General features: G+C 40.5%; 1 protein-coding gene across 8 annotated transcripts in view; it reads left to right on the top strand.

Moving 5' to 3' along the window:
• Positions 1–17640, top strand: part of nvl (nuclear VCP like) — a 43159-nt gene extending 25519 nt beyond the window's left edge. For 5 of the 8 annotated variants that reach the window (XM_054796911.1, XM_054796910.1, XM_054796913.1 and 2 more), the window contains exons 18-23: positions 940–1059; positions 3012–3111; positions 5294–5400; positions 9582–9658; positions 11553–11677; positions 12061–14242. In XM_054796911.1, coding sequence (XP_054652886.1) covers positions 940–1059; positions 3012–3111; positions 5294–5400; positions 9582–9658; positions 11553–11677; positions 12061–12212 — 681 coding nt within the window. In that variant the 3' untranslated portion in view covers positions 12213–14242. The other 3 variants (XM_054796916.1, XM_054796914.1, XM_054796915.1) reach the window with 3 other exon arrangements.
• The last annotated feature ends 1056 nt before the right edge of the window (positions 17641–18696 follow it).

Here is an 18696-nt window from a genome sequence, read left to right as displayed (position 1 = left end):
GTATGCTAATTCCATCTAATATCTCACTATATTGATGAACAGATGTTCTTATAGTGGGTGACCAAGTGTGGGGTGTGTTTAGAAGCAGAGTTGTACCGACGAGCTACACTGGCAGTCCCATTATAATGTGTTTGCGAGCGAGGGCGAACAGGTACTCTATCTGTGACGGTCCAAATTAATTATTGACTGGCCGCCACAAATAAATGATGTACTGTATGGGAATAATACATTTGGAATAATAATCACTCGTCTGATACAAAACTTTTTTTTCCAAACAACAATGTTCTTTAGTTGGCTGAAAAAAATATTCCACAGGTCAAAACAGTGTTTTTTTTTTTTTTTTAGAGTATTGTAAACAATTAGAGCATACAGTATAATGTAGTTGTATGCGACATGCGTGCATTAATAATAAATAATACATTTGATTTAGAAGCGCTTTTCTAAAAACTCAAAGGCGCTTCACAATAAGGCAAGCAAATGAAATAAATACAATGTACAATAAAGCAATAACAATACAGAAATGAGAATAAAAATGGGAGCATTAAACATTATAAGCAAGTTTGAAGAGATGAGTTTAACATGAGTCTTAAAGGTGGACAGGGCAGCGAAGTTATGGGCGGGTGCGGGCCGGCAGTTCCAGAGGGTGGGGCAGCGAAACTAAAGGCTCTGTTGCCACAGGTACGGTGCTTGGCCATTGGGGGGGTGGGGAAAGGAGGTTGGCGTCACAGGAGCGAAACGGACGGGTTGGGGAGTGAAGGTGGAGGAGGTCTGCGCGGTGAGGGGGAGATTGTGGAATGCTTGGAAAGTGAGTAGCAGGATTTTAAAGTGGCACTGGACGGGAAGCCAATGAAGGTTTTTGGAGGACAGGGGTAATGTGGTCACAAGGGAGAGTGTATGTGTAGAGTAAACGGCAGCTTTTTTTGTGTTTGTGTTATTCAGTATGTTGGAGAAAGTGAGCGGGCTGTCAGACAAATTTTCCAAAGGGGGCGCAATTCTGCTCCTTGTGTCATCTTCTTCGATGAGATTGACGCTTTGTGTCCTCGCCGGTCAGGCCATGAGGTGAGAAAATTGGATGCAACATAAAGTGTTTACAATGCTGCTGTTGTAAAAGCGAAACGAAAAGAACTGTCGTGGAGTTAAAACACTTCATATTATATTGTTATTTCTCAGTGGAATTTAACTGCACCAGTCATATACTCATTTACTTCACTTATGAACCTATAACCCTAATGAAATCATGCAACACCAGTAACTTGCCCCAAACAGTACGCTTCTTACAGTAGAGTACAGTCGAACCCATTTAAGTCGTTTATGTCAACCAACTCATCAAGTCCCGGTCGACCATGTTCTTATTCGTAAAAGTGCTTGTTTAATCTGACATTCAAATACATGGTAAATACTGTCTAGTTACACAACATTGAAACGTGCACAGTCACTTTCTGTGCAGTGCAAACTAAGCTTTATTGTCAGTATAGTCAGGGCATACAACCAAATTACCATAGCAGCTCTATTAGATAAGAGTATAAAACTCATATGAAAAGAAGGGCTTTTTTTAACAAATTTATTTGATTAATTATGTTAACATTTTAGCGTAATGTAGGCGTGCGCATCATGGCAAGCCACACCTCTCTGTTAAGAAGGCAGACTGAGGCACAGTGTAGCGTCCTCACAGAGTCACACAGTCTGACACTTTCTTTAGAACTTTATTCTCACCGGAACACAGTAACGGCAGTGCAATTTCAACACCATACACAGACCTGATCAAAATTTTAAGACCAATTGAAAAATTGCAAGAATTTACTTTTTGCACTGAGTAGGTTGTAAGTAGAGCTTCAAAATGCAAAAAGAAGAAATGGGAGTGAGACAAAGCGTTTTTTGAGTAAGCAATTTGTTGTAACCATTAAAGTGAAATAGGCTGTTCACCAGCTGATCAAAAGTTTAAGACCACAGCTAAAAAAAAACTAAAACACCCCTAAAATAGAAATAAAATGTTTAAAAAAGGAGTCAGTAATGAGTAGCTGTGCCATTCTTGTTAATCACCTCAAAAATTGGTTTGCTTGATGCCAGTGTTTCTAGGAGGCTAGTGGGAATGTTGCTCCAGGTGGTGAAGATGGCTTGACAGAGAGCATCCACTGTCCATCTTTGTAAACTTCCCTTGCCATCCATTCCCAAATGTTCTCAATTTGATTTAGATCAGGGGAAGACTCAGAATGGTCCAAAAGAGTCCAAAAGTTCCTTTGTCAAGCGGGCATTGTGAAGTGCAGCATTGTCCTGTTGAAAAAGACGGTCATTTCTATAACACAGACGAGGGCCTTCAGTCATGAGGATACGTCTGGCAACATCTCCACATAGCCAGCTGCCATTTGACGCCCCTGCACAACCTGAAGCTCCATTGTTCCACTAATGGAAAAAGTAGCCCAGATCATAATGGCGCACCCTCCACTGTGCCGTGTGGACAACATCTTAGGTGGGATCTCCTTGTCATGCCAGTGACGTAGGAAGCCATCAGGTCAAGGTTACATTTTTTCCTCATCAGAAAATAAAACTTTCTTCCACCTTTCAGTGTCCCATGTTTGGTGCTCTTGTGCAAATTCTAAATGGGACATTGACATTGAAGAAGATGAGGCCTTTGAAGATTTTTTTGTTAAAACCCTTCTCTCGCAGATGCCGTCAGATGGTTATTGGACTGCACTCGGCACCAGTAACAACCTTCATTTGGGCCGAGGATCGTCCCGTGACTTGACGGATAGCCAATTGGATCCTCTAGCTAAGGGCCGGTGACATTTTTAGTGGTCTACCGTAACCTGACTTTTTTTGTTCCATAACCCTCAGGATCTTTGGAGAAACATCAAATGAATGATGCCAAAACATTGTAATGTTAACACCAACTCAGCAAGTATCAGCAGAACTTACTGGATATACTGAACTATACTGTATAACATCAAACAAAATGTTTTTTATGTGGTGAATCATGTGTGTTGATGTTGCGTACGTGTTTTGTTGATGTTCAGTCAGGAGCCAGTGTGCGTGTGGTTAACCAGTTGCTGACAGAGATGGATGGTTTAGAAACTCGGCGACAAGTCTTCATCATGGCTGCAACCAACAGACCAGGTAACCATCCCACTTTTGCCAAACCCGAACAAAAACAAGAAAATAACCGGACGTACTGAAACTTGAACTGCAGGTTTTATATGTTTATTCCAGTGCTTATTTGATGTGTCAGATGTGTCAAACTCCCGACTCGCAGTTCCGGGCCATTTGGAAAGTAGCATGAAACTAGCCCGCATCGAGGACCACAACAAACAAAGTGCTTGTTTTTAAAAGACATTAAGAAACTGCACGGTGGACGAGTGGTTAGCATGTTGGCTGCACAGTCAGGAGACCTGAGTTCGAATCTCCGCTTGGGCATCTCTGTGTGGAGTTTGCATGTTCTCCCCCGTGGGTTTTCTCAGTGTACTCTGGTTTCCTCCCACATTCCAAAAAAACATGCATGTTAGGCCAATTGTCCATAGATATGAATGAGAGCGTGAATGATTGTTGCCCTGCCCTGCTGCCCTGGGATAGGATCCAGCATACCCCCGCGACTCTAATGAGGATAAGCGGCTTAGAAAATGGATGGATTGATAAAAAAAAATACCTGTCCACATACAAACACCAATTGGTATGCTTTATTAATAATAATAAGCAGAGAACACACGCAGTGACCTGCAGGACCTGCTGTCAGCCACCCTCTACACCGCTAACCTGCACTCAGCAAACAGTCAACTCTAGCCAGCTGACATCACACACGTCACTTCCCAGGCCCCGCTTCTTAAGGGCTCACCCAACAAGTCCCAGATACTGTTTTACACTTTATATCATGTCTTTAGAATGCATTATTTTTTTATTTTTGTTCATTTAGCCATTTTTATGCTTGCTTGATTCAGGCTAAGAAGGCATACAATTTGCTGAAATATGCATTTATTTTTTTTCTGATAATAGACCATATTCAACATTAATTAATGTATTTTTGAAGCCGCACAATTCGAGGAATGAGGCAAGGGACGACTGTAATTACTATTTCAAACGTTACTGACGGTGGCATGTGCATGTGCGATAGCGATATCAACCATCTGGATGTGGCGTCAGCTGTCATTGCTCACTACTACTTGTACAACATAGGCAGCTAAATAGTCAGTTGACAAGAGTTGTGGTTGCTCACTCGCAGGAAAACACTGCCCCCTAGCGCTGTGGGAGAGAATTGTACATGCGTAAATCTTTTAACCAGTAGCTAACAATCTAAAAAAAAACAAAACAAAGTTAATGGATGCATTTTGGTATTTGCTGCTGTAGAATCCAGATTAATACTGCTACGCTTTTATTTTGCACTGAAGGAAGTGACTGTGTGCTGTCTTGAATCCTGTGTACGGTAATTAGAAAGTAGTTAGGTCGCTATTGTGATTTCACTCTCATGCTTAGTGATAATGATGAAGTTAACAATACTACAACACGTCAACATAAATGGACCATTTTTCATCGAAATTATCCCTTTGGCCCGCTATTTAATGTCGACGACAGCTTAAGCGGGCACTTTTTATTAATAACACGATGGACCAGGACTTGATAAGTTGGTCGACATAGACAGGCTGTTGGCTCCACTGTACAATACAACACAAAATTAAACTAGAAATAAAGTCTTGTAAACTGAATCTTGCAAGAGGCGAGTTACAAGGTTCCTCCTAAGGCAAAACAAAAAGGTACTCTCGTTTATACGAAGATGGAGATGTCGCCAAATGATGCACACCAAGCTTTCAATGTTTACAGTTATCCCAGAATAGCAAGCACATGAGTGAGAGACAGAGAAGCTTATGCATGTATCCCACTGGGGATATATTGTATTCATAATCAACCCTCCTGCTTCAGTGTTTCTTTTGGAATTTGTACCACATTTAAATGTTTTTTTGTGTGAGATCCCAAATGGAAATCCAAAACCATGGTATCACTTTCTCTGACAGATATGACTCCATCCGCCCTCCCCCCAAAGATTTAATGTAATTCAAATTCCTATTTAATTTGAGCTGGAAAGGACTTTAATTTAATGCGGAAAATTAAAGGCCCCAGTTGACTCAACATCAACAGTACCTCACAAAAGTAATTACACTAATTTGGTTGAGCTAGTGGATCGATGGATGGGTGGATAGCGTGTGGTACGTGGTTGAACAGTCGGAACAACATTATAAATATGGCTTATATTCACTCTTTGAAAAAGAATTGAATTTATTCACAGCACTAAAGAACTGTTTTCTCCCTGCAGACATCATTGATCCTGCCATACTGAGGCCGGGTCGTCTGGACAAAACGCTGTATGTGGGTCTGCCACCTCCTGCTGATCGCCATGCAATTCTGCTCACCATTACAAAAGTATGCGAAAAATGCTGATGCTTTCAAGTAGATGATGTAGTAATAGTAGTTGTAAGTACTTGTCATTAGGACTGTCTTCGGCTAAGGAGTTTCATTGTCGAATCTGATTCATTGCATTTTGCCCATAGTCATCTAATCGTCCAATTAGTTAAGATCCATATAATTAAGTTGGCCGAACAGCCTTACCGATTTAAATGATGCCAGATTAGTTAGTTAGTTGTTGTGTGATATATAAGAAGCTGTTTACACAAGTCACACTTCACTTTCCTGACCTGGTCTTTAACCTTTTCAAAATACTTCCACACTTTGGATCATTTTAAAGTATGAGCTAATAAGTGCGTCCATGTTGACGGTCAACTTAACGATCACTTCACCTCAGCTTCTTTGGATTGTGCAACTGTAGCGGGAGATTTTAATCATGCATAGTAAGTGTTCTTTTAAATACGCACCTAATTTTCAGCTTTTTATGAACAGGAATGAGGCTGATTTTAAATGAAAATAGGCTATGTATCGTAAATTCCGGTGTATGAGCCACTACTTTTTTCTTAGACTTTGAACCCTGCTGCTTATACAGCAGTGCGGCTAATTTATGGCAAATTCTAATCTCGTGTCATCTCCTTTACCTCAGAACTAGTACTAATTGTTTAAATACTGTGCCGCGCACGAGTCAGTGAAGAAACAGTAGCTCTTTCTTTAGCAGGAACCAATCACAAGCTATCAGTGCACTCACATCGAGCTTGTCAACCTATTGGACATCGCAGGAGGTCATTATATATAAGCGAATAACAACATAAAAATCTGAATCACCTTGTCATCTTACTAAGAACACTAAACTCATCACACAGGAACTTAACACTCCAAAAAAGGTATAACTGTCAAATATACAAACATGTACGAATACGAGTTTGAAATGGAAAAAAAAACTATTTTACAGTTTTCCCATAATGCATTGCGTCTGAGCAACACAGTCGCTGCTGCAATGATGTCAGCCTCCCTCTGGGCTCCTTTGGCTACTTTGGTGGACAGAGGCCGCATTGCCACGCCATCCATCCATTTTCTATGCTGATTGTCCTCCAATGAAATGCTTTGCTCAAACCAAATGCATTATGGGAAAAATGTAAAATATTTTGTTGCTATCACAACTGCTATCACAACGTAGGCACAGAATAGAGGAACTAATACAGATGGTCATAAATAACATAGCAGCTTGTAGATAAAGGAATTATCAGACAGTATAACTGCAATGCAAATAATGTAGGCTCACTATGTACATTTTACACTGGGTTTTAACAGGGACTGAGGGATAGGGCTTATTTCTATCCCAATTTGCTCCAAAATGAAAAAGATTACCCCTACAAATTTTTTATATGTTTTAGTGGACATATAGGGCTACATTTTCTATTGGTGTCACTGTGGTTGGGCGTGTCCTTCATTATCAATTTCAAGGTCAAAATATAAGTCAAAAGGTCATTCCTACCAAATGTACTCAAATGCAAAAATAAATGCCAGATTTGGGTTCCTTGTGATTTCCCCTTTCCAGAGATACATTGGTTGTTGAGATCGGACCAATTGTTGCTGAGTAAATGCAAATTGAAATTTGGCAGCCACGCCCATTTTCGCGAAAAAGTGAAAAAATGAAGTTGCGATATCTCAGAAACCGTTCATCCGGTGAAGCTGAAACTTGAGATTTTGGCTTTTTTTGGGTACGATTTACCTATATACCAAGTCTCATCTTGATATGACAAAGTAAATGGGTTTAACTCATTGGGTGAACTGAGCCAGAATGAGCCTATCATTGCTTGTGCATTCAGTCCTCTTGACACAGCTATCATTGCCTCGTTTGGGGACCTGTAATATTGGAGGTTGTTGGGGAACAGACATAACAGGATAGGCTTGCATATATTGTGTACAGTTAGGGGCTGTTATGTGCTGATTACACTTGTAGTGACTTAATTGGACTGAACAACTAGGATTACCATGGACAGCTGGAACTAACAGCATGGTTGGTCTAGGCTTCATACATACAATGCATTCGGATCTCACTTCCTGTCCTGCCTGCTGTGCTTCTTTTACCCAATTGTTATAAGATATGCCTGTACCTGTTGCAACGTACACCATCTGGTCATACGTCAACACCTTCGCTGGGAATGCCTTGATAGGGGGTCTTGATTAGTGTGGGACTTGGGACAACGTTAGGCTGGGATATGTCGGACGATAAGAAAATGGATACCTCTACGTAGATAACCGAGTTGGTGAAATATGGCCAGAGAAAAATTCTCAGGCATGGGTACCCTACTGATAAGTCCGCTAACTTGAGGTTGGTGGTGTTAATGGTAAGATGTAAGTGTAAACCGTTTTTTATTAACTTGGTGCGATTTCGGAGGACTGATCAGCATACTGATCAGCGTAACTAGACCAATTGGCTCCAGTTTCGGCTACAAGTGTGCCCCATCCCTTGATCCAGAGATTAAGGTACCACTCGTACGTCATATACTTATTGCCGGTATAGCCATTACTGAGGGGAATAGACGACCATGGGAAAGTCATTGTTTTAATATCGTCGCAGGATGCACACACCTTGATTGTCGCTGTGGGGTCTGCAAGACTTATGCATTGTGTGGAATTTAAGTTCCTGGGCCAGGTGGAACATGTGGCGGAGGCTGCTCTTGTTGTGATTACAGGAGTGGTGGTGAAGAACAATGCCACCAGGACAAGCCCCAGTTTCTGCAGGTTGCTCATCGTTGCAGCGCTCAGGGGCAGAGGTTACTAGCACGTGTCCAATGAGAAACCACTGTATCGTCTCTGCTTAGCAGTGCAAGGTCCTGCGTCTTACCTTTGTTTTACCGTGATGAAGCGGTCGTGGTGTCGTCGGGGTCAGGTCTCCCTGTGGCTACCTCGGTGAGGGTACAGTGCTTGCAATGGGACAGATGAATCCACCCTGTCCGTCCCTCGACTTTCACTGCAGTCGGCGTCGTGAGGAGCATTTTAAAGGGGCCTTCCCACCGCTCGCTGGACCACGCAGTTCGAATTCAATAGTTCTCCACTTTAATAAACTTGAGGAGCTTGCGTTGATTCCGTCAGGTTTCCACTCTCTGTTTATTGGTCTGAGAATCTATTTACTACTGAACACACTGACTCACAATACCATTCATACAGTCTGGCCAGTCGTTTAAAGTCCAAGGGACCACGTTTATTGTCCAAGGGACAGTCGACTGAAATTTCCAATAAGACCTGTGTCTCAGTAAGACTGTAAGTTACTTTATACAGTCAGGGCATCCTTTTGAATAAGTTAACTTAAATCTCATACTAACCAGTAGTGGACCGTCAAGGAAGAGGCTGTGAGCACATGATTGTGGAATGTGCTTTTCGTCCTTGAATTGCCTATAGCTGCCCTGAGCCCACGCATGTGTGGGGGACAGCCTTGATCGTGCCTCGCACACCAGGTGCTTCTTTATCTCAACCGCTTCCTCTCGGTACTTTTCTACTTCTACAGAATAAACAGAGAATCACAGTGATGCTTGAATGTTGGTCAACTTCAGATAATAAAATAGAGCATGTACATATATTGGTACTTGATATTGTAAGAAAACCTTTAACACTTATACACCGGAATTTACAAAATATAACAAACTAGGAGATTCTATGTAAAACTGAAATGTATGCTCAGCAGGAACCGTGGCCATGGCCAATGTAGTCAGAATGCTACGATCTTGATCACATGACATTTTCATAAGATTCTACTATGGGGTTGATAGTCGAATCACTCTTCTGAATCGTCGAATAGTCGAAGACACCCATTCTTATGTCTCTGGACAACAACGTCGCAAGTAAATGCAATGACTATTTTCCATCCATCCATTTTCTATACCACTTGTCCTCACTAGGGTGGCGGGTATGCTGGAGCCTATCCCAGTTGACAACGACTATTTTCGGTTTTGATTTTGGTTACATCGACAACTGCTTAACTGCTGACCTCAGTCAGACAGTCTGACATCAGTCAGACAGTCTGAGGGGCGTCTACATAAACGAGTTCCATTGTACTGTAAAGCGAAACAAAAATGAAAAAAAAAAACTGTAAACATGACTTTTAAAAAAAAAGCCTGAAAGCAGTACCTACAGAACTCCTTCCTGTAGTGGACTAGCATGAAGTCGCTGTTCATTTCAACCTGCATTTGTTGTAGGACGGAACCAAACCTCAGCTGGAGAAAGATGTCAGTCTGGAAGAGATTGCCTATGATGAACGATGTGACTGCTTCACGTAAGTCTCAAAAACATCAACTCTTCATCAAGGGCAGTCCAAGTAAAGCAATGTGCTTATAAGTTATATATATATTTCAAGAAAAATCTGCAGCCCCCTTCCTAACTTCTTTTTTTTTTTTTGCATGTTTGTCACATTTTTAAATGTTTCAGATCATCAAACAAATTTCAATATTAGTCAATGACAATACAACTGAACACAAAAGGCAGTTTTTAAATTAAATGTTTTATTATTAAGGGGGAAAAAAGTAATTGGACCATAAACCTAATAACTTTTTGGGCCACCCTAAGCGGCAACAGTCTCTCACAGCGCTGTGAAGGAATTTTGGCCTCATCTTTGTAAAATTTCGTGTGGTACATGTTTGTATATTTCTTAGGTATACCTTTTGAGTGTTAAGTTTCTGTGTGATGAGTTTAGTGTTCTTTGTAAGATGACACCATGAGTCAGACTGTTATATTGAGCGGAACAGTATTTAAACGATTAGTAGTAGTTAAGTAGTAGTAACTTATCCGCACCACTATGTAAGCCGCGGGGTATAAAGTTTAAAAACTAGCGGACAGTAATTCAATTTAATAATTTGAGGTTACATTAAATTATGAAAAAAAATGCCATGAAATAAATGTCAAGATGTAATCATTCATTGAATTATTTAAAGAAAGGCCATGAAATGTATACATTAGAGTTGTCAATGAATTAAAATATTTAATTGCAATTAATCACATTCTGTCAAGAGTTAACTTGTAATTAATTACACCTAGTTCCAGATAGTAGAAGTAGGTATGTAAATCTCTTTGTGGTAAACAATTTGATAAACAGACATGATAACTACATCAAATTTTATGTAAAGGGATATCAGTGTTGGAATTATGTTACATTATTTTATTCAAAAAAAGAATATACATTTTGAAATACCCCAGTTTTTGCATGTTTAATGCGAGTGGTGTTTTGTCCCACTTTAACGGTTCTTGAACCGTTCTAACTGGGTCCCACGCTGTACCGACTACTGCTACTACTATACTGTATTTTTACCCTTTTTCTTTCACCTCATATTTGGTGCTAAATGCTGATACTATGTGGGAATGCATAAAGGTAAGATTTGATGACCTTATTGAGTGCTAATGTGCATATTTGTTCGGTACACAACCTCTCTGAAAAACAAGTCCAGGCTCGTACTGGTGGATGGTGTCTCTGTATTCATTTTCGTGCTTTTAATTTGATGTTGTTCTGTCATAGTTTTACACAATAAATAATAAATAAGATACATTTGCTTGCTATAATGTATGTATGTTTCACTGACAGCCCCCAAATAGCTGTCCTCAGCCATTATAGTTAACTAGCAGCTCATACCCAAAGTTTATCTCGCAGTTCGAAGCAGATCAGCTGAGGACAGCTTACATCTAAAGAAACAAAACAAAAAAACACACACACTCGTTAGTTGGGACACTCAAATGAAATGCAAAGTACCTCTTGCTTCTCTGGCAAGTTGACGAAGTCCGTGACAATTCCAATCACGGTGACGTCCGATACTGTACAAATAACTTTTTGGTCTTGTTGTGAGAGCCTTCTGCCAGGGCTTTGAAGCTAAATTTACCAATCAAAATACCCTTTTCTTTGTCCATTTCTGCTCAATATTTGTTTCCGCTTGTGGCACCAGTCACTGATATTTCCTCAAACTACGGTGTGGGCCGAGGGTGAAACAGGATGTGCGCACGTTAATCAAACGGGGAAAAAAAATGATAGTAACATTTGGAAAATGGTTTGAATTCCAAATGGAGCTAATTAATGGACAATGTAATGAATTAGATTTTTCGGAAAAAAATCCCAATGGAAGCGAGGAGAAGAACATTGTTGAGAGCAAATAAGTAAGTAAAATGTGTGTAATCTATCACTACAGTGGTGCTGACCTGACTGCGTTAGTGAGGGAAGCATCGGTCAATGCCCTGAAGGCCTACCTGAAGTCCCAGTGCACCCCCCTATCTCCCTCTGGTAATGTCAATCCTGCCAGTCTTACCTTAAAAGGTAAGGATAGCAAATCCATTATAGTTCAAAGTTAAGTTTGTATGTTTTGCAAACAAGTCTACATTTGGAAAACAGGAGGTGAACAAATGAATTGCAACTGATGGGATACAGAAGAGGGATAGGATTAAATAGGCTTTGCTTCTTCCTCCTCCTTTTTGTGAACTGTTTTGTATGATGTACTCAAGTGTAACTTGTATAGTTGTTCAAAATGAATTAAACCATGACCATGACCAAATTTGTAAACCCAAGCAAAAAACACATCAGTGAGCTACTAAAGGTACATTTTATTTGTAACTCTTTTGATCTTTGAAGTCAAACTTAATGGCAACTCTGAATGTTTCACAAGTAAAAGAAGACTGGATGCTGTTTTTATTGTTTCACAGGTCACATATCGTCTGGCCTCGTCACAGATATCAGGGTAGGCAAAAACAATTTTGAAGAGGCCTTCAAAAAGGTTCGACCATCAGTGCCAAAAAAGGTAAGCGATGAAAAGTTACTGAAGTCATCACCTTTAGCGTCCAAAGGGATTGATTGAGGCTGAATTTTCTAAGTGATTTACAGTACAGTGGAACCCGTTTTTTGTCATAAAGTATTTTGTTTGTTGACATGGCACAGGGCAAGGTTGTACAAAGTGTGGCCCAGGGGCCATTTACGGCCCACTGCTGTTTTTTTTTTTTTTTGGCCCTTGGCACATTCTAAAAATACAGTTAACAAGCAAATAAAAAGGCAAAAGGCAAAAATGTAAAAACGCAGTAATTATTAGGGGTATCACGCGACGAGATTGCACAAGATTGTTTTTTTTTTTTAGAAGAAGAATAAAGACGAAATATTAAGAGTAAAGCCACACTCGCTTTGGCAGTAGTTGAGGCAAAAACTTGGGTGTTTGGCGAGGCCATGGAGCACGACTTTTTGTCGACCTTGAAGAGGTTCTGGCAAACCGTCGGACGCCTCAGAAGGGGGAAGCAGTGCCCGGTCCACGCTGTTTACAATGGGGACCGAAGCCTGCTGACCTCGACTGAGGATATAGTCGGACAGTAGAAGGAATACTTTCAGGCCTTTCTCAATCCCACTGACATACCTTTCATAGAAGAAGCAGAGTCTGAGGACTCGAACGCGGACAGTTCCATCACCGTAGCTGAGGTATCTGGGGTAGTCAAAACACTCCCCAGTGGCAAAGCTCTGGGTGTGGACGGCTTTCGCCCTCAGTTCTTCAAGGCTCTGGATGTTGTGGGACTGTCTTTGGCTGAGACATCTCTTCAACATTGCATGGAAGTCGGGAACAGTACCTCTGGATTGGTCCGGGGTGGTGGTCAGAGGGTGTGTTCTAACTATAGGGGAATCACACTCCTCAGCCTCCCTAGGAAAGTCTATTCCAAGGTGCTGGAGAGAAAGGTACGACCGTTAGTCGAACCTCGGCTACAGGAGGTGCAATGTGGTTTTCTTCCTGGTCGTGGAACACAGGACTAGCTCTACACCCATGCAAAGGTACTGGAGGGTACATGGGAGTTGGCCCAACCAGTCTACATGTGCTTTGTGGACTTGGAAATTCGACCGTGTCCATCGCGGTGTCCTGTGGGGGGTGCTCCGGGAGTACGGGATTGGTGGCGCGTTACTACGTGCCAGTCGGTCCTGTACAACCGGAGCAGGAGCCTGTTTGCCAGCAGTAAGTCCAGCGTGTTTCCGGTGAACGTTGGCCTCTTAAGACTGCCCTTTGTCACCGATTCTGTTCATAATTTTCATGGGCAGAATTTATAGGTGCAGCCAATGTGTCGGAATCCAGTTTGGGGGCCTTAGGATCTCATCTTAAATAGCAGACGATGTGGTCCTGATGGCCTCATCGGGGTGTGACCTGGACCTGGATAAGCAGAAGAAAATGGATGGATGGGTGAATGAATGGAAGCCACAATATTTTTAAAAAATAGCTAAAGTTGAAATAATAAAGGAAAAAAGTCGTAATATGAGTAACAAACAAAACAAAGAATACATTTGCCATTTTGGGAAAATTAGGTTGGGAAAAAGTTATAAAATTATGATAATAAAGTCAAAATATCATGAGAATAAAGTCATCATATTGCAAGAGAAAAGAAGAAGAAAGTTTAAATATTTATATAAAATAACAACAGAAAAAGTGTCACCTAAGGATAAAAAGTTTTTCTAGTAAATATAAAAAACGTCTAAGCATACCTATGGGTTGGTTTAAAAAAAAAATGTAAAAGTGGTCCCCGCATCCTTTGATTCTTCAGCATGCAGCTCTCCAGGGAAAGAGTTTGAACACTCCTGTTACAGGGTGTAGAGTATCAAATATAGGCATTTCTTTGGCTTTTCTGGGTTTTTAGAACTCTGTACTACAACACGTTGACATAAATGAACCGATTTTTTTTTTTTTAATTGGTCTCCAATTTTACGCCAACATCGACTTTAACCGGGCACTTATTAGTAATAGTCACAACACGATGGACCTGATGACTTGCTCCACATAGACGGGTTGTCGGCATAAACGGGTTCCACTGCAAAGCAAAGCACTTCAGCGAGTTGAGCATTTGAAGTCGATAGTACATATGTGTCATATGTGTACTTTGCAGGACCAGAAGATGTATGAGCAGCTGAAAGAGTCCCTGAGCAGATAATTGCCAACTTTACACGTCAAAATGTATTTTCTGCTGTTGACATCCTTTTAAAATGTTAGTAGCCTTTTTACAAAATAAATAAATGTTAAAGTGGTCCCGGCGGATGTGCATAAAATGTCTTCAAGGTTGGCAGGTCTGCTAAGTGTCTTTATTCAGGGTTGAACAATGCTGGTGCCAGCAACTCATAGACCAGTTTGTACGAATAAATAGCTCAATATCAGGTTCACACTAGTATTTCAATTCAGGGGTGGAAAAAAATTCTGTCCCTTAGTTGGGGGCATGGCGAAAAATAATTCAGAACCACTGAGTTCAAGTTTTATTTTGAATTTGAATGGAAATGACACCAAGTGGCAAAAGACCTATGAATGAAAATATATTTACTACACTTTGTGCACAAGTCTTCATTAAGTGACTGGTTTAAGCATGTGATGATTTGGCTGCATATTTTCCAGCTCTAAGATGTAAAGTTGAATGTTGATTTGATGTAAGCATATTTGGGGGTGTGGCCTAAGAAATTGTTTCCCAACCTTTACTGAGCCAATGTTTTACGTTAGAAAATCATGACACACCCAAGAAGAATGTCACAAGTACAGTGGTGTGAAAAAGTGTTTGCCCCCTTCCTGATTTATTTATTTTTGCAAGTTTGTCACACTTACATGTTTCAGATCATCACACAAATTGAAATATTAGTCAATGACAACATAATTGAACACACAATGCAGTTTTTAAATGAAACTTTTTAGAATTAAGAAAGGGAAAAAAAATCCAAACCCACATGGCCCTGTGTGGAAAAGTGATCGCTCCCTAAACCTAATAAGCATTTGCGATAACTTGCAATGAGTCTCTTACACCGCGGTGGAGGAATTTCGGCCCACTCATCTTTGCAGAATTGTTGTCACATTGGAGGGTTTTCCAGCATGAAGCGCCTTTTTAAGGTCATGCCACAGTATCTCAATAGGATTCAGGTCAGGTCTTTGACTAGGCCACTCCAAAGTCTTCATTTTGTTTTTCTTCAGCCATTCAGAGCTGGACTTGCTGGTGTGTTTTGGATCATTGTCCTGCTGCAGAACCCAAGTTTGTTTCAGCATGAGGTCACTAAGAAATGGCCGGAGACCAGTTTTCATGGTTCTATTTATCACAGCAAGTCTTCCAGGTCCTGAAGCAGCAAAGCAGCCCCAGGCCATCACACTACCACCACCATATTTTACTTTTGTTTTTCTTCAGCCATTCAGAGGTGGACTTGCTGGTGTGTTTTGGATCATTGTCCTGCTGCAGAACCCAAGTTGGTTTCAGATTGAGGTCACAAATAGATGGCCGGACATTCTACTTCAGGATTTTGTGGTAGACAGCAGAATTCATGGTTCCATTTATCACAGCAAGTCTCCCAGGTCGTGAAGCAGCAAAATCATCCCAGACCATCACACTACCTCCACCATATTTTACCGTTGGTATGATGTTCTTTTTCTGAAATGCGGTGTTCCTTTTACGGCAGATGTAATGGGACACTTACATTCCAAAAAGTTCAAGTTTTTTCTCGTCAGACCACAGAGTATTTTCCCAAAGGTCTTGGGGATCATCAAGATGTTTTCTGGCAAAGTTGAGATGGGCCTTAATGTTCTTTTTGTTTAGCAGTGGTTTTGGTCTTGGAACTCTGCCATGAAGGCTGTTTTTGTCCAGTGTCTTTCTTATGGTGGAGTCATGAACACTGACCTTAACTGAGGGAAGTGATGCCTGCAGTTCTCTGGATGTTGTTGTGGGGTCTTTGGTAACCTCTTGGATGAGTTGTCACTGTGCTCTTGGGGTAATTTTGGTTGGCCGGCCACTCCTGGGAAGGTTCACCACTGTTCCATGTTTTTGCCATTTGTGGATAATGGCTCTCACTGTGGTTTGCTGGAGTCCCAAAGCTTTAGAAATGGCTTTATAACCTTTTCCAAACTGATAGATCTCAATTCATCTCAGTTAAGCTATTTTTTAACAGGGGGGCAATCACTTTTTCACACAGGGCCATGTAAGATTTTTTTTTCTCCCTTAATAATAAAAAGTTTCATTTAAAAATTGCATTTTAGGTTCACTTGTGTTGTTGTTGACTAATATTTAAATTGGTTTGATCTGAAACATTTGTGTGTGTCAAACGTGCACACAAAATAAGACATCAGAAAGGGAGAAAGCACTTTTACACACCACTGTAAATACACAAGTTAATTATGTACCGTGTGAGTGGATGCTGCTGCACAGAAGCAACAGATGAAAGTGATGCACACCATGGATGTAAGACAGAAGGTTGGTTATATTTGCAACCGAAATATTGATTTACAGCTTATTATGCCACTTGACAATAAACGAGAGAGATGAGAAAATGCTGTTTGAGCAATTTTTATTTGTATTAAAATTTTATAACTAGGAAAATTGCGTTTCAAATTTTGCGGCTTCACTTTATCATGGTTTTTCAAAAATATATTAATAAATCATGCTGTTTTATGGTTAAATATGGCCTACTAGGAAAAAAACATGTTTAAGCCAATTGTATGTATTTTTGGCCTAAATTAAGCATTTTTCAAGCATAAAAATTACTCAATGAACTAAAATACAAATATAAGACATTCTACACTGGTCACTAGGTATCACTATATGGACCTGTTGGTGTTGTATTGGTGATCTTCTGAAATTGTGATGTTCGTGAACGCACCTCGTTGTTCATGCTAATGGTGGATAGAGAGGAAGTGTTGTTGTGGGAGAGAGCGAGGAGGAGACAAGTGTGCGAGCTGAAATGTGTTCTGCGTTGTAACTGGGCACATTATTGGCGTTAAGGTTGGCCATAAAACTTTAAAAGATCATCAGATTCTGTGTGACTTTGAAAGAACGGGACATACCATTAACCCGGAAGTTCAAAACAAGACTACAGACTCGCCTTGTCTGCATGGTTCTAGAATAGATGACTACTGCATTGATACCAAGGGTAATATAAGTATGGGATCGATGCAACACGATGACATGGAGGGCTTTTTTCGGGGTGGGGGGGCTTTAATGGAGAGTCAATTGTAGTTTTTGCTTTTGCATTAGACTTTATTTTCCTCAAACAGTTGTATGTAATAAATGGGAATTTTTTGATTGTTTATATTGCTTTGATATGTATTTATACGTTATTCACAAATAAATTTGGTGTTTGCCTAAAATCTTGGTTGTCTTTTCTGATTATAGTTAACAAAATAAAGGCAAAGCATTGAATCATCGAACGTTTTGAAGTAAAACTTGAATGAATATCAGCAATACTGCTTGGTCTCTAGAGCAGGGGTGTCAAACTCGTGCCATGGAGGGCCGAGACACCGCAGGCTTTCCTTCCAGCTGGTCACTAAAGCGGGTGATCAACACCTCCTTCAATTTGAGGGAAGGAGCTCATCAATTAAATCACCTGCTGGAGAAACTGGTTGAAGAGAAAACCTTCAGTGTTTCGGCCCTCTATTGACACGCGTACTGGAGCTTTTATTTTGAAGTTTCTCAATTTTTCGTCAGATTTTAGCAAACTACCGTCCAATTAATTAAAACACTCACAGTACAGTGATAATTGTGTGTAGTACTCAAGTCAAGAACACGTTATGTAAGACTACAGTATTTGGTATTTCATGGCGCCTGCTCGAAAGTTCGCATAAAGTAGTGGGCACGCAGCACGGAAACACTTCCTGGTCTTCAAAATAAAACACTTGAAATAACCACGACAATAAACGTAATATGATCGTTAATACGCGTACAATAAATGTGCAGTGACGACTTATGTAGCGTATAATATATTATCATATCAATATTAACACTAACACGGTTTTTCCTTTTTTTATGTTGCTTACAAATTCAAAAAATGCACATAAAGCCTAACAACAACTGCATGAGGGAAATGCTGCAAGTTGCCAGAACAAAGCAGAAACTATTCAGGCAAACAGAGGAGAAAGACCGAGGGATGTCCGTCTTTCAAGACATAAGTGATGCCCAAAAGAAACTGAGTTTTAAAGAGGCAGAATGTAGTACGTCTGCAGTGGATTTCTTCTATTTATCAATGATTGTACCAAAATGATTCTTCAGCATGCAGCTCTCCAGGGAAAGAGTTTGAACACTCCTGTTACAGGGTGTAGAGTATCAAATATAGGCATTTCTTTGGCTTTTCTGGGTTTTTAGAACTCTGTACTACAACACGTTGACATAAATGAACCGATTTTTTTTTTTTTAATTGGTCTCCAATTTTACGCCAACATCGACTTTAACCGGGCACTTATTAGTAATAGTCACAACACGATGGACCTGATGACTTGCTCCACATAGACGGGTTGTCGGCATAAACGGGTTCCACTGCAAAGCAAAGCACTTCAGCGAGTTGAGCATTTGAAGTCGATAGTACATATGTGT

The sequence above is a fragment of the Dunckerocampus dactyliophorus genome, chromosome 13, assembly GCF_027744805.1.
Source record: "Dunckerocampus dactyliophorus isolate RoL2022-P2 chromosome 13, RoL_Ddac_1.1, whole genome shotgun sequence".
In the NCBI taxonomy this organism is placed as follows: Eukaryota; Metazoa; Chordata; class Actinopteri; order Syngnathiformes; family Syngnathidae; genus Dunckerocampus; species Dunckerocampus dactyliophorus.
The sequence above is the reverse complement of the archived record's forward strand: the minus strand, read 5'-3'. Positions and strand labels throughout refer to the sequence as shown.